The following is a 16,108-nucleotide window of genomic DNA, read 5'->3' as shown; positions in this document are numbered from 1 at the left end:
GTGCGCGCGCACGCAAGTGTACGTACGCGCAAAGCATTCATTGTGCAAGTGTGTGTTGGGAAATTTGACTTGTATTGAGATAGTTACCGTTTTTATTTTATACCATAGTGCTACATTGCATTGTCCAGCAATGTTGGGGTAACTCATTACAAAAGTAACATATTACATGTAATATATTACATTTAGCAGTAACTCAGTAATATAACTTATTACCAATGGAATTTCAGTAATATTATACCAGTTACTTTGTCAAGTAACAAGTTACAAGACAGCTTGCTGCAAGGGAGCTGGAAGTGGGGTGCTGAGGGTGCTGCAGCACCCCCTACCTAAAAGTACTTCCAGCGCCACTGGTGCTGCAGCACCCCCTACCTAAAAGTACTTCCAGCGCCACTGTTGCCTCCCCAATCTTTATGGCACTGTCTACATTGACAGTTGGTAGGGTGATCTTGATGTTCATGATGCTTTCCCCTGGATGTTCATTGGGATCCAATGGATGGAGGCAGGTTTCCAGTTTCTGACAAAGTCTTTGGCATGTCCTTAACCCATGGCTTTAGCCTCCTCCTTGTGATAGAGATGAACCTATCTGTCTTATCCTCTTCCATCTCCTTCATGTCTGACTCAATCTTGCAGCATATATGGTGGCTCAGGGCCCAGATCTTCAGTGCCTATGGCTTCACGGTAATCCAATTATCCCTCCATCACTGTGGCCGTACCTCATGAAAGTGGACTCTGTGAACTGGTTGCTCCACAGGCCATTCCATATTCCAGTAATGTGTCGCATCACATGCTGCCCCTGGAGAAAATTGCTTTGTGGAGGAAGCTTCTCCATGGAATGAAGATAGTAGAGGCCATACCTGACATGGTTGACATGGCCAGCTGCAAAGTAGTAGGTAAGCATCTTCTGGAATATGGTCAGATGGAGAAGCCAGTCACCCTCACGTTCAGCCCAGATGTATGACATCATCAGCATCATTGGTTTCACCAAGACCTAAACCCAAAGTCTGGCTGTTCTGGTCTGACTCGCAATCTGATCCAAGGCTCTCATCAGGTCATCTGCTTTCTGGAAATTTCTTACCGGAACTCCAGAGAGCCCACTATCAGCCATCAGTGAACATATAGCCCCAACAAAACTCTGGTTTAATGATAACCATGATAAAATTCCTTACGATAACCGTACCGTTTAACATTTTCATTATCATTAAAACCGTGGTACCGTGATACCGTGATTACAGTGCTTTGAAAAACATGGTAAATACTGTCCATCATCAACCAAAGTTGGCAACCGTCTCCCAGGTGCAAACATGCAGCCTTGGAGAAATGATTTCAGTGAGTGTATCAATCCTTTTTGGATCGGAGTTTTCAATATAAAATGTTGTAAAATGATTTCAGTGAGTCTCTCAGTACTTTTTGAACATTTTCAGCATTTCTTTGCGAATACAGTGATAATACAATAATCGTGATAATTTTGGTCACGGTAATCGTGATGTGAAATTTTCATACCGTTACATCTCTACCCCCAAGACGTTATATAGACATCCTATAAGTGATGTGTGTCTGTTTGAGGCGAGATGTGAGGCGAGATGTCTGTGAGGTGAGATGCAGTGTCCCAGCCATTTTGACTGGGGTGGCCCAAGTGCACAGACTCAAGCAAGGGTAGCACTGATTGTGGCATTTAGGAAGGATGTAGAAAGTACAAAAAAAGTACAAGGAATTGAGAGTAGAGACAGAAAGTGTTATAGCTCAAAGCCGGTGAAACATGCACACACGCGCGCGCAGTCACGCTCACGCACATGCACACACACACACACACACACACACACACACACACACACACACACACAGTGCCAGAGAGAGGGGTGTGGGGGAGAAGGGTCTGACTTGTGCAAACATGCACCGCTTCAACACCCGGGAGTGATTTATCAGACTAAAAGTCCTCTGCTTATTTCATGTTTTTATTGGGGGTTGGGGGGCACATGGTGGGTTAATCAAATGGGCTACATTATACATGACACCCTTGCTCCTTTATGAATAAACATTGGAGAAAGCAAATTTGATGCATTTGATGAGTATTTTGCATGAAATCTCATAAATCCAGATTTTTATGTGATTTTGGCACTTAAATCATTCACCGCCAATGACGTCTTTGACGTGTTATCAGAAATAGCCCTCCCCGCCAATGACGTGTTTTTGTTTTTATTGATGCAGCGCCTGCAGCAAACACTTGCCCAGCCTGTGACACAGACACAGGTCCCTGCCTTCAAAGGGTAGCCGACAGCACGCGATCAAACACATACCGCAGCTGTTGTTTTGAAATTGAGCAAGAGGAAAAGTAGAAAACGGGTAACGCTTCCTTGTGCAGACAGGAGAAACGCCATTGAAACGCCCTCGGCGCGCTGCACGAGCTGGAGTCGCCTTCCTCTGTGCCAGCCAGGAGAAAACGGGAGAAAGTAATCAAGAGATGTGTTTGATCATCGGAGGAATGAGGAAATGATCGATCAGTTTGCGAGGGCGGTGAGGACGTGTTGAATAGCCGAGGGGAAAACGGGAACGATCAAAGCAGAGAGGATATGACAGGGAGACATGGACGAGGACGGGTGTACCAGAACAAATCAAAATAAACACAGGAACAGCTAGGCAGCAGCGGGCAGAAGGCAGTCACAGCAGCCCGCTGTCCTTCTCAAGAGCTCTTCAGTTGGTTCATGAAATCGCTGGGCTGCGTGCCCTCCAGTGTTGCTCCTGGCCAATCCCAGCGCCACAGGGCGTGGTTATTGCTTATCCTATGTGGGGTTAGAAATCTAAAAGGGGGATCGTGTGTGTGTGTGTGTGTGTGTGTGTGTGTGTGTGTCTGTCTGTCTGTCTGTCTGTCTGTCTGTCTGTCTGTCTGTCTGTCGGTCTGTCTGTCTGTCTGTCTGTCTGTCTGCACACTCACACCGAGTAAACTGTATTGTTGAATGTAAAAAAAAAAGCACTTCATGTGTATATATATATATATATATATATTTTTTTTTTGTCATTTGTGTCCTAACGAATAATATTTACATGTCTGATGTCAATACAGTTCAAAATAAAAGAATTGAGAGTGAGTTATGCCTGAGATTGTGCCCTTTTACAAAAATTGCCTTTTCTCCTGTTTATTTTCTCTGGGAGACCTTCTGGGGGAAAACAGGGTGTATATAAATGGCTATAAGTAGAGTACAGAACATGCTAAAAGCTCACTTTTTTTCCCCTGGTGAACCCAGAGACGTACATCTTCATTTTGAGGTATTGCAAATCACTCTGGTGCTAATAGATAATTTACTGTGGGTCTTGAAAGATGACCAACAATTATGAAAATCTTTGGCCTGTGCTAAATATTGGCAGTCCTAAACTGGCCCTGAATGAGTTAAGGGGTTAATATCTAAAAATGCTCAAGGGTGCTCACCGGGCACCCTCCTGTATTTTGAATAGGTACCCATAAACTACAAGAATCAGCAGAGAAAAAAACTTTATCAGACGAAACAAGGTTCATCAAAAAAACAGCCTTTGGCTCCCGGACTAATAAACAGATATGGGAAAAGTACACACATTCTTTATTTTAGTAAAAGTACAGTTACTTGTACAAAATAAGTATTTCTACCGGCTGTTTCTGCGCAAAGCTAATAGAATCTCATTACAACAGTTCAAGAAGCATTGCTCTGCAAGGTCAAGCTGCATGGTTGATTTCAAGATTTATATCAGTGATACCCAACTCGCGGCCCGCGGGCGCCCCCTGTGAGGCCCGCGATGGAATTGCAAAAAAAATGTTCATGTCATTCTGGCCAATACTCCACTTCTATTATAACATTTCAGTCTGGAATATGGAATATCTTTCAATAATCTATGATTTAGCTGCTAAAATGTCAAATACCGCCGTCTGCTCGCTACCCAGGCACTTATGTATGTACTTAACCTAACTAACTTAACCTAACAAACTATCCGGTGTGCACAACATTGTCAGACTAAACTCCGGCTGACACCCCAAAAACCTACAATCCGCTACAGAAAAATGTATATTGTTTGTTTATTAACTGGCCCCTGGCCTTCTATCATTTCACGAATGTGGCCCCCGGGCAAAGCAAGTTGAGTATCCCTGCTGTATATTGTGCAGCCTTACACTGCCTTCGTGTGGGTATAAGTGGTATAGCTTCGTATTCTTGCCTGTTGTAGCCATGCTGCCTCGCTCGTCTGGGTGTCCACTCTCAAAACTCTCTGACTGACTGGGGCTCAAACCCACAACCTCATAACTTTCATGCAGCTGCCAAACTCCATGAGCCACTAAGTCTTACAAGGTCAAGTCATTTTTGTCAGAGCTTTTCAGTCTTCACTTGGGAAGTTCTTCAAAGTCCAAGCTTTCACTGAGGCTCAAACCCAAAACCTCCAAATTGTGGTGTGGCATCAACTTTAACTCAAATCAACTCTCAATAACTGTCAAACTAAATGGACGACTGCAAAACTGTGTATGTATGATCATGTGAAAAATAAATCTGCAAAAGAGAAGCAGTGTTAAAGGAGTAGTAGGCTACTCAGTTGAAACCCTGTTTGTACTTCCGCTAAACACTTTGTAGTCCCCTCTTTCAAACTTTGCCATCTTTTACCACTCTAAAATGTGCATAAAATGTCTCCAAACATTTCACACAAAACTCAAACAATTACACTATGGGTCCAAAAGTCCAATGTTTACATCAATGTCTTCTATTATTGTCCTCACTGTGTATGTCTAACCAGGCATGATACAACCATCACTTTCTAAAATATTATATTGTCATTGAGGAAATTATAGGAGATAATTGGCTAGAAAAACATTTGGATTATGCTGCACAAGCTGTTTGGAGAAATGTCATAGCCATTTCATGCTTTTTTGGAGCTATACAGACTGAAATGAGTGAATTTCCATTTAGGGACAAACCATTTAGCTGCATAGGTTACAGTTGTCTGGTTGATGGATGGAAGCAGGGTAGGGTGGTGAGGCTGTTCTTCAACCACAAGACCTGAATTATGGCCTCGCTGAAGTGTCCTTGAGCAGAGCACTAAATCCCTACCAGCTCCAGGATGCTGTTCTGCAGATGACCCTGACTTGACCTCCCTGTGCAGTGGTGGCAACCTGGATCAATAAAGTGTCCCATACATAACTGTAGTGAATCTCATAAAACATAATCTGAAATAGATTTTTTTTGTATCTTATCTGTCTTATGTTTATTATTATTATTGTGCATTGCCTCAAGCTGAATTTACCGCATGGACAATAAAAAGATCTGAACTGAATATAATCCCACCCTCAGACCCTGACCCATATGGCATATTATGTAATCCTGTTAGGTGGGGACTGGAACAGTCTTGATACAATTTAAGTACCCAGGCCCGAATCTATAGCCTCATAACAATATCATTATCTGCATTAGTCTTTGGTGGAAAAATCACTCTCTCCCTCTGTGTTCTTCAACATCAAATTAAGTAAAAATGGAGAGTCACAATAACTTTTCAATAAATGATACAGAGCTAGCATGGCACTTATTTTATTCAAATCAAATTCATAAATCATTCTGATAATACCTAGACATCACGTAACATTTGCATTATATTAGATTAATCTCCACATGTTGATTAATAAAATGGGCAAGTTGTATTTCCAGCGTTCAGTAGCTGGAAGGTGTTCTTAGAAATCATTTAACAATCACATAAAAGATCAAAGGTCTTACATCTGCAGTTCATGCCAAGCACATTGGCCTGTACAGAAAATATACTTTTAATGCAATGAATCCTCTTTTAGTACCTGGTACTAGCCTGACGAAAACAAAATGCAAGACAAATATTAAGGAGTGCATACAATATAATCAACACATCCATGGTTTCTGAGCCACAATGAAGCTGAAGCATAGTGAGTTATCTTGGTTCTATATTGTTCAGTCTCTGCAGTAACTGCTCCACAGCCTGGTTTCCACTACAGAACTAGACGGTGTTAGCCAGGGTTTAAATATTACTGTACATTTCAATCAGGGAGGAACTCCTTCTGTTTGCAGGCCACAGTGGCACCTTAACTTCAGCTATGGTTTTAATAGAATACGACCTCAAAATGGGAAAGTGGCTGGTAGAGTAGACAAATGTACTAGCCAAAGAGCTAGCAGCATTTAGTGTTTAATCTAGAGTCTTTGTAACAATTTGTGTTGTTTTTCAAATGAATGAATGAATAGTTCTTTCAGTCTCACATTACAAACATGTGGTATTGGCCCTGGCTCCAGCAGGCTCGGGAAGGTCAAATTCATTATTGTTGCAGTCCAACAAATGAAATGAGCAATTACAATCTATTGGCAGTAGCTTGGTTAACCCATATGAAAACAAAACACACAAACATGACCATAGGTTCCCATGTACTTTGGAGATATTTACGAGGGGGAACCAGAACCATGGCACTTCAGTGAATAAAACAAAATAATTGATACAGAAGGCCCTGCTTTGCTAAGAGAGAACCTCACAGCTACAGGCAGCTGGTCAGACTTGCTCTGCCACAAGTCAAAGAAGAGGAGTCATAAGACTCTGTTAGCGTTAAAACACTGCTTGTTTTTTTAGGTGGAATTGTAAAACTTAAAGCTTTACTTTCAACATTTGCATATTTATAAGGACAAAGACGTGCTAAATATGCTAAATATCCATGGAAGAGAACAGCGCGAGTATGCTTAAATGGCTAGACCTTGCCTTTTCTGCCTACTCACTGCTATACAAATAGCCATGCCGTACCATGGTATAAAATCATTTTTCGCGTGAATAAGAGTGGAACAGCGGTGGTACTGACTTTGACCGTAAAAAGTTGCAAATAAATAATGTTCCATTTCTGAGGGGGAAATACATAGTGACATAGCACAACACAACCCAAGGCACGCAACTTTTCCCTTTGTTTACAGAGCAGTGCAAAGGCAGAAACTCAAGATCTATGATAGTATCTACCTAAGGCTTGGTCAGAGAGCATGTACTTGCAGTGTGGGCCACTGCGGCCCATGGAGAGGTTGAGATTGAGATGGGGGGAGGGTCCTGTATCAACTGGCACGACTTAGAAAACACAGCAACTTAGTGTAGGAACCGGATGCTCATTTTCTGTTCCACATCCACCTTCTCCAAGACCTAAGAAAACAAGAAAAACAGTCAATTTAGCTACCAATAATAACTGCATTCTGTTATGTTATGGTCCTGTACTACGCAATGGGTAGAGCATGACAATTTCACCTACAGGGTAAAGGGTTTTCTATGGAGCCCGGCAGCAGCTGTCCAGGAAAGATTTTTTCTTTTTTAACAAAGTATTAAGTCATGTGCACGAGACATAAAATGTGCAATTGAGTAGAAAATGCCTTGATAACGAAATCTGAGTTTTTTCATTTTTACTAAAGTTAAATTTTAAATCAACAATATATGAGTCATTATGTTTATTCCACAAAATATCAGGCCAATTTAACTAAATAAATCAATTCAATCCAGTTAATTAAACCAAAGGGAGTGAAATCAGTATGAAAATTGCTGACAGATGCAAACTGAGCACATGCTTTACAAAATGTGTGCATTTATATTAACGTGGGCAAGACGTTCATTTGTTCACACAAAATTATCAAAGTGTCAACACATATTAACAAAACAAGTGAATGTTATGCATCTTGTGCACTCGTGTTAATAATTAAACAAGGACATGCAATCTATTTTGTGCGTATGCAATACCATGTTATATAATATTAATACCATGTTGTACCCTTGATTTAAAAATCTAAATGTATTTGTTTTTCTTATTCTGCCTCTTCCCAGCTCTGAAGTTCAGGGCCTCTGGTGCTAAAAATAAATACACTCATGGTTCTGGTTATTGTTAAGCCTTCAAAGTACAAACATTCATCAAAAGGCATACCTTTTTGTCGTTAATTAGTTTCACCAGCATAATAAGGCAGCCATATTTCTGTTTAGTATTAAGAGACAGGACTGCTTTGAACATGTTTGTTAACAGATGCTGATGCTACATACCTTGATGAATTCATGAAAAGAAATGGAGTTGTCTCCATTCTGGTCGGCCTCTTGGATGGTCCTGTCAGCAATACTGCCGAGCTGCTCATCTGAAATGTTGACACCAACCATCATCCTCAACACCTGTAAAGAAAGGACACAGAGTTCCTTTGGGCACCAATGAAAAACACTTCCTATCCGAGATGAAATAACATCAAAAGATGCTCCATGAAGTAGACCTACACAAAATAGTGCAGTGTTTTGAAAACAATGCTAATACTACATGTACTTAAGTACGACACAAGATAATTTGTAGTTATTGCAGTTAAATTGCAAGTAAACACGAGACACACTGGACTGTAGGAGTTACACAATAGTATCAATACACTGAACACATATTTAGTGAAAAAAATAAGCATACAAACATGACTAAGGTGTGAACATTCAGGTCATGCAGCACATGAAGCAGGCAAGGCAGAACTGTTTTGCACAAAACAAGAGATCCGTCTGAGTCATTTAACCCCGAGCTTACAGCAATTGCAGGTGACAATGTCACCGAAAGCAAGGTGGCTTCACAGGGGGACAAATAAGATGGAAAGAGCACACAGGAAGACAAAATACAGGATATTAGACTGTCTGGGAGAAATCACCAGGTGATTAAGGTGAGATATTGCATCATTATCAGCAGAAGGGTAAAGTCTTCTCCTCTCTCTGGGAGTACTTAGAGGGAGGCAGTAGTATACACTACACAATGGTATCTGACTGGAGCATGGAACAAAAAGCAAATATTTCAAGTGGCAACAATGCTAGCTCACTTTCTTCCATGACCACAAGGAAAAGGCGTGTGGGGATTGTGTTATTCATCCCCTTTATTTCCTTATTGTGTCACAGTTGTTGTCACAAAATGTATCGTGCAGGGTTGCCACACATTTTCACGACTTCTCCATGACTTTTCAAGGATCTATAATGGAATTTCCATGTAGGCTATGTGAGGCGGTGACTGAATCAATAGCAGAAATGATTACTACACTGGACAAATAGGACACACCTCTTTATGTAAGCCGCTTTGCATAGAGCCCCCTGCAGTTGGGACTTGGGAATCGAACTCGGAACCTCCGGCATGGGAGGAGGCGGCTCTAGCAAGAAGGCTAAAACCTGCTGTTATGTTACTTTTTTCTTTTCTTTATTTAGCACAAAAGGGTAAAGAAGATTTCCATAAAATACACAACAACATGAAATGTATGTGCTAGGAAGACCAGGGAAACCCCAAGGGGCTTATAAAATGTCTCCCTGAAAAACTATTAGTAAATGATACAATATGGTGTTACGAAACCCAAAAAAAGAAGAAAAGAAAAAAGTTAAAAACAAGAAACAGGCAAAAAAACAAGCAAAAACAAAACAGAAAGCAATATAAACAATTCAATAGGCAAAGTAGCCTATACAGTTAAAAGGGGGAGGGGGAGAAGGAAAAAAGTATAATGAATTAATGAGAGAAAGGGGGAAAGGAAACATTTTAAAAAGATTATACATGATTAGGCACATTGATTGAGAAATAAATACTGTTTAACAGCTTTTTTAAACAGGGTGGGTGTGAAATCAAAAAAGTTGGGGGGTAGTTGATTGAAAACTTTAGCTCCTCTGAACTGAAGACTAAATTGAAATATGGATGTTCGAGAACAAGGCAATGAAAGTTGTCTCTTACATCTTGTATTATAACTATGATTTTCCTCGTTTCTTCTGAAGAAGTTATTGAATGTAGGGGGAAGCAAATGATGAGTTGCATTAAAAACAAACTGTGCTGTGTGGAGGAAGTTTACTTGATATATGCTAAGTATTGATAATTCATTAAAGAGGGGTTGCGAATGAGCTAAGTAAGTTGCATGTGAAATGATTCAAACACAGCGTTTTTGAAGAAGGTAAATACAATTCAGCTTGGTAGGATGGGTGCTGGCCCAAATAATATTACAATAATTAATATAAGGATAAATCATAGAATAATACAACATCTGAGTAGTTTTTTTGTCCAAACAATAGCTAATTTTACTTAAAATACCAGTATTTTTGGCAATTTTGGATGGAACTTCTTTAATATGAGGTTTCCAGCATAGCTTGTCATCAATCAACATGCCTAAAAATCTAGAAGATGAAGTTGGTGACATTATGTGGAAGGTTATCCATGGATGATTACTGTAACAATTAATTGCATTACAAACCACAAATCCCATGATTTTTCAAAACTTTCAAGGATTTTAATAAGTCCATGCCTTTTCCAGGCCTGGAAAATGAGCTTTTGAATCTCCATGAGTTTTCCAGGTTTTCCATGACCGCAGCGTCCTAACTCACGACACTCACGCGCAGAGCAAACCTCTCACCTGTAGCAGCTCATCACGAGAGATTTTGTCATCTCTGTCCAGGTCATACAGCTGGAAGGCAACTGAGAAGATCAAAAGAAACAGGTCTTCAGGCTAATGAGAGACATACTGTACGTTCATTTGACAAACAGCTCTGGATGTGCATGAGAGGTCCGGACACACCCATCATGTGACTAAAGCTCCAGACTCACAGTGCAGCTTGTTGCTCATGTGACTCACTAAAGGCTCATTTATGGTTACTCCGGCGAGCCAGGCGCAGGGAAGGAGCGAGGGGCGCGCGCCAAATATGATGTCATTGCGCTGGGAGCGCCTCCACAACCGCATAGCACGTACGTGAAAATATTTCTAACAGCGCGTACCTCCGCAGTTCCCGGGGCGCATTGCGCTTTGCAGGGAGAGAAATGAAAGGAAGAAGTACGTACACTGAGCCGTGTTTTGACCACATTTCCTTACCCATGCGGTAAAACTTTGATTTGTAACTGTTCGCTTTTAGTCATTTCAACAAGTAAATGTGTTGTGTTGAGAGAGATTAAGCAGCACAGAGTAGGCTACCAGGGCTGAGAATTGAAACGCCTATTCAGTAAAAACAAGTTTGGTGATTCTATTCATGTGCTGATATACGGTCGTTTGAGAGTGAAACCAACCTCAGTACTGCACATAATGGCGTTTCATTGTGACTTTTCATGGGCGGTTCTCACTATTATCACTGTACAATGTAACATGATGATCACTTGGCTGCCGCTCTGACTATGAAAGCAACGCTCCCAGTGCAGCCGCGGAGTGCGTGCGCGATCTGCAGAGGTCTGCCTTGTGGAGCCTCGCTCGACTATAACGAGACGGTAAAGCTCCAGACTCACAGAGCAGCTTGTTGGTCATGTGACTAAAGCTCCAGACTCACAGAGCAGCTTGTTGGTCATGTGAGTAAAGCTCCAGACTCGCAGAGCAGCTTGTTGGTCATGTGACTAAAGCTCCAGACTCACAGAGCAGCTTGTTGGTCATGTGAGTAAAGCTCCAGACTCACAGAGCAGCTTGTTGGTCATGTGACTAAAGCTCCAGACTCACAGAGCAGCTTGTTGGTCATGTGACTAAAGCTCCAGACTCACAGAGCAGCTTGTTGGTCATGTGACTAAAGCTCCAGACTCACAGAGCAGCTTGTTGGTCCTGCTGTTGAGCGGCTCGCTGGCGGTGGGGTCCTTGTTCTTCTCATTGTCCTCAATTGGTCTGAAGTGGGCCAAGGTCCGCATGAATCCCCTGAAGTTCACCTGGTCCTCCCTGACCAATAACAGACATGCAATTTAGGACATTTTACAATGGATTTTTTTTTTTACAAAAAAATGTGTTCCATTTTTTGGTTAAGGGATTCGAAACAATCCATCACTGGGTCTTTATCTTAATTAATGAGTCATAAACTTGTCTTGAACTCTGACAAGAATAAATGTATGTTGTTCTCAAGGTCTCCTGAGACGGATCCCTGAGTAGGTATTCATACTCTCAAAGGTGAACAAATTGAAATTGTTAATATTAGTAGAAAGACCATTGTGCAATCTCTAATGTCTGTTTTTGATTATGGTGATGTACTATGCATGCATGCTTCACCTTCCACGCTGAAGTCTCTTGATGCAGTATTTCACAGTGCTCTGCCGTTTATTACTGGCGGTGGGTTTCACACTCATTGTATTTTATATGAAAAAGTGGGTTGGCCTTCTCTTACCGTTTGTAGAGCTCAACATTGTATTTTATTTATTTATAAGGCCTTGTGGGGCAAGCTTCCATTGTACTTGTCTTGGCTTTTAAGTTTCAGAGCTACAGGATATGAGACACACTCGCAGACACATTAGATTGGTCATTCCATGTATGAATACTGAGTCAGGAAAGAGCGCTTTCATCTTTGATGCTCCTGATAGATGGAACAAGCTTCAGGACTCTCTTAAACTGGACCGACTGGTCTCCATAGAGATGTTCAGGGTGCTACTTGAGGATGTATTGCATATGAACTGCACTTTGCGTAGCCCTTTTATTTGTCTGCATCTGTGTTTTTTATGCGGTTTTTTTATTATTTATTTTTGTACTGCAATTTGTAATTGTATTACTGTATGCTGTAATCAGGGCGTCCTTGAAAAACAGAGCTTGCTCTCAATGGTCCTCGCTGGATAAATAAATGTTAAAAAAAGAAAGAAATCTGGCTCAAATTCCTCTAACTCTTTTACTATACATTACACACTGGCTAACAATGAACCCAAATGAGTTGTAATCTAATAGCGTTGAGCAGAGTTTGCATTCTTTGCCTGCAGTAAGGAGTTACCCTGACCCTCGGGCTTTGTTCTCAAGCTGTTCCAAACCACACAAGCCAAAAACCAAAGCAGGCAGAGAAGAGCACATGAAACCATGAAAAGCCATGGCTAAAGTGAAGACGCCTACACATCTGACTTTTTGGGATTATAATGATACCCTGGAAAGGAAACTTCAGGTTTAAAAGAAGTGGTCACGCTTTATCTAAGCTCCAAGTTTGACAAAACAACCATCTTGCCAAAAAACAACCTATACAGGCAAAACTTGCTGTGCTCAAAACGCTGGTTTGATTTTTCTTCAGCAGTGTTGGCAGAGAAAGACCAAGGTTCTGAGGGCTGAACAACCATCACTAAAGAATCACCACTAAAAAGCACGGTGGCATGGTTTGGCTTTGTGGTGATTGTGACTCAAGTCTATAATGTATAGTCTTGTGAAAAACAAGATCACCGCTGAGAGCAGACCAACAACAGCAACGACTCACCCCTCGGGAAAGAAGGCATTGATGATTCTGTCTCCCAGAGGATTGATGGCCAACTCTGGGATCCTCTGGAAATCTTCTCGGCTGCAGGAATGAAGAGACACGATGGAGGAGATATATATTTTAGGGAATAAATGGCAAAAAAATATCTGTGGAGTTGGTTCCAACCTTGACCTTGACACCAAATTATCACAGATCTTAGATAAGTTGACAGATAACTGATTATCACCAGCTATGAAGTACATGCCCTTTTTCAGGGATGCAAAGTCATGTGGAGAGTGAAAACTGTGACAGACCAGGGCAGACAGAAAACCACTCAGAAATACTCCTATTTTCCTGCTTTTTGTACTAAAAATGGTTTAGGCTGGTAAAATAGTTAGTGACCAGTGAATTCTGTAATCCAACAAATTTAGGCCTAAGTACATGTTACCAAGATAAAATACAGTGTAAGAGTGTATATTTTAGGGCTGGGTGATATGAACAACAAATCATATCTCTTGGTATTTTTATGCTGAATGGCGATACACAAAATATATCTCAGTATTTATTTTCTATGAAGTGGGCTAAATGTTTAGTTCATGTTTAGTTCAATTAAAGTTGGTACTTGGTACTTTCACAAAATATTTACACAAGTTTTTTTTTTAATAAATAATCATCGGTATCAGGATATAATGACTAAGTGGGTAAAGTTAAAGAACAGCTAGAACAGTCTGGTAAATTGGGGGGGGGGATCTTTACTGTAATGCACCCTTTAAAACCACACCTTTAAGACAACACTTATGGTATGCCAAATCATATTACGATATCAAATATTGAAGACGATATCGAGTCTTATATCACAATATCAATATATTGCCCAGCCCTAGTATGTTTGCGTCTTTATTGACTGTCAGAGCCACCAATGGGACAGGGTGTCTGCTAGATGAGATATATTTCAAACTTGACTGTTGTGGCAACTGATGAATGATTAAAAAAAAGTCACCTTGGACTCAAAGGAGACAGCGGGCAACTGCATACCATAACTTAGTGCAGGACAAGGGGATCCAACCACTTGTTATGTGTAAACATAAAGTCTTTGAGTACAAAACTACAAACTATTGTTTTCCCTCTTAGTAAAGGACTATGCAGAAGCAGTCAAATTGAATACTTTATAAACTCTGCATCAAGCTTCTTGGCAACATTCAATGATTAGCCATTTTGTCACCTGTTGCTCATTCTGTCTAGATTATGCATAGAGCTAGAGGTTAATCACAAACTTAAGAAATGTCAAACTGAGGTCTCAAATGAATACTCACAACTGGCTGTGCTGTGATAATATGAAAGATAAAAGACTTGACACGCAAGTTGTCAACTTCTATGAAGCCTAATGTAAGACGTGCACCACCTTAATATCTCTCATCAATTACAATTCACAAAGCTGTGTCAGACCATCAATTTTGATTGTTGCCTTGACAATAAAAAATTAGTCCTGGTCTAGAACTTTTACTTTTAGAGTTTTAATTTCACCGGCCACAAAGGCAGGGGTTTTCCTACATTCAGACCCTTTTGCAATAGTTCCAGGTTGGTGACCTGCCAAAGAGGCTGGGAAAGCAGGTAATCTAGTCAGCCTCAGAATAAATTGACCAGCATTTGGCTAGTGCTAATTGTGTTCATTTCCCATCAGTGTTTACGTTATGGTTTACCTGAGGGTGCCATTTTCACCTTTATCCAGACTGGTGAAGCGACTGTAGAGGCGAGTTATCTGACTGTGGGAAACTGCAGGGGGACACGGAGACACAGACCAAAGAGATGTAACCAGCTGACCACAAAACAGGGTTTTTAGAGCATCAGGCAAAAAAAAAAAAAGCTTTTCACCTAAATATGGGGGGGGCATCATTACATTAACAATGGCCTACACATAACGTTGTGGCATCCAAAACTGTCAAGTATCATACTAATAAACTTTTTCATATAGAGGCTGTAAGTATGCAGTGTTTGTGGATACCAGAGTGACAAGTAAGCCATACAAAGCTATGTGGTTAATGCTATTATCCCGAATTATGCTTATTAGTTCATCTGAGGATGTAGACTAGACTAGACTAGAGGAAGGTGAGGATTAAAGCAACTGGCTAGCTACATAGAGAATGGTAACGTATTTAACAGTGAGTGTTTGTTTGTGTCCCCCTCCCCTCCTGCCCAGGAAACAGTCCGAGCTCAACTTACAGCCAGTCTCCTTCTTGATTTCTTCAATCTCCTCTTCTCTGAGTAACGTGGACGCTCGGGATCCCATGATGAAATGCTACAATACAAGTAACGTTACAGAGCAGCCAGCTGTCTGTCGCAACCTAGCTGTACAAGATCTGACACAGAGCACCTCCGACCGAGGCGACACAGCTAACGACAAGTTAGCAAACAAGCTAGCCAGCTAAACTGCTAACGTTACGATTGTTGTGGTTTTTGTCGTAAATGAGCTGGCAATTAGTCCGAAGGCCGAGATAGTTCAATCCAATCCAGCCGTTCCCTGTCTTCTCCGTGAATGGTGCACTGGTGTACTCCGTTTGTTACGAAAGCTTTTCAAAGGTCTGTCGTGTTATCATGCCAGCTGCTAGCTGTCTTCCTGCATTGTGAAGTGGGCGGGGTTTAACGATGACGCGCGTGCACTGCTCTGCCTACAATACTAATTGGATATGATTGCACAAGAGACTGTCTCCGATGATTGGCCGAGTATGCCACAGAGACCCCTAGCAGAGGGAGGGGGGGGGTCTACCCTCTGTGTGTGTGTGTGTGTGTGTGTGTGCGCGCGCGCGCGGGCGCGGGCGCGGGTGGGTGGGGTGGGGGCGTGAAATTCGATTCTGTTTCAAAATTGATTTTCTGCTTCAAATTTCTTTTTTCTTTTTTTTACTGTTTTTCATTCTTCAATTTCGATTTTTGACCATTTTCCAAGTCTCAATTAGAAAGGAAAAATTAATTGTACTTTAGCCCGATTCTGAAAGAAGTTGTG

At 41.2% G+C, this 16,108-nt stretch overlaps 1 protein-coding gene across 1 annotated transcript; it reads right to left on the bottom strand.

Moving 5' to 3' along the window:
* Positions 1-5,523: 5,523 nt before the first annotated feature.
* On the bottom strand, positions 5,524-15,721 carry LOC310773464 (calcineurin B homologous protein 1). Its single transcript, XM_083633349.1, has 7 exons — positions 15,331-15,721; positions 14,811-14,883; positions 13,132-13,212; positions 11,506-11,633; positions 10,362-10,423; positions 8,011-8,133; positions 5,524-7,131 (listed from the first exon to the last, which is right to left on the bottom strand). Exons 1-7 carry the CDS (start codon positions 15,395-15,397, stop codon positions 7,078-7,080), a joined length of 588 nt encoding a protein of 195 aa, XP_083489475.1. The 5' UTR covers positions 15,398-15,721; the 3' UTR covers positions 5,524-7,077.
* Between the last annotated feature and the right edge of the window lie 387 nt (positions 15,722-16,108).

The sequence above is a fragment of the Poromitra crassiceps genome (assembly GCF_964638095.1).
Source record: "Poromitra crassiceps genome assembly, chromosome: 3".
NCBI lineage: Eukaryota > Metazoa > Chordata > Actinopteri > Beryciformes > Melamphaidae > Poromitra > Poromitra crassiceps.
Note: the sequence above shows the minus strand (reverse complement) of the source record. Positions and strands in the feature narration are given on the sequence as shown.

Coding starts and splice junctions, on each gene's coding strand:
- LOC310773464 (XM_083633349.1), bottom strand. CDS start 15,397: ATGGGATCCCGAGCGTCCACGTTACTCAGAGAAGAGGAGATTGAAGAA. Junction 8,134..10,361: donor CTCGTGATGAGCTGCTACAG/GTGAGAGGTTTG, acceptor CTTTCTTTACAG/GTGTTGAGGATGATGGTTGG. Junction 7,132..8,010: donor CTTTTCATGAATTCATCAAG/GTATGTAGCATC, acceptor TTGTTTTCTTAG/GTCTTGGAGAAGGTGGATGT.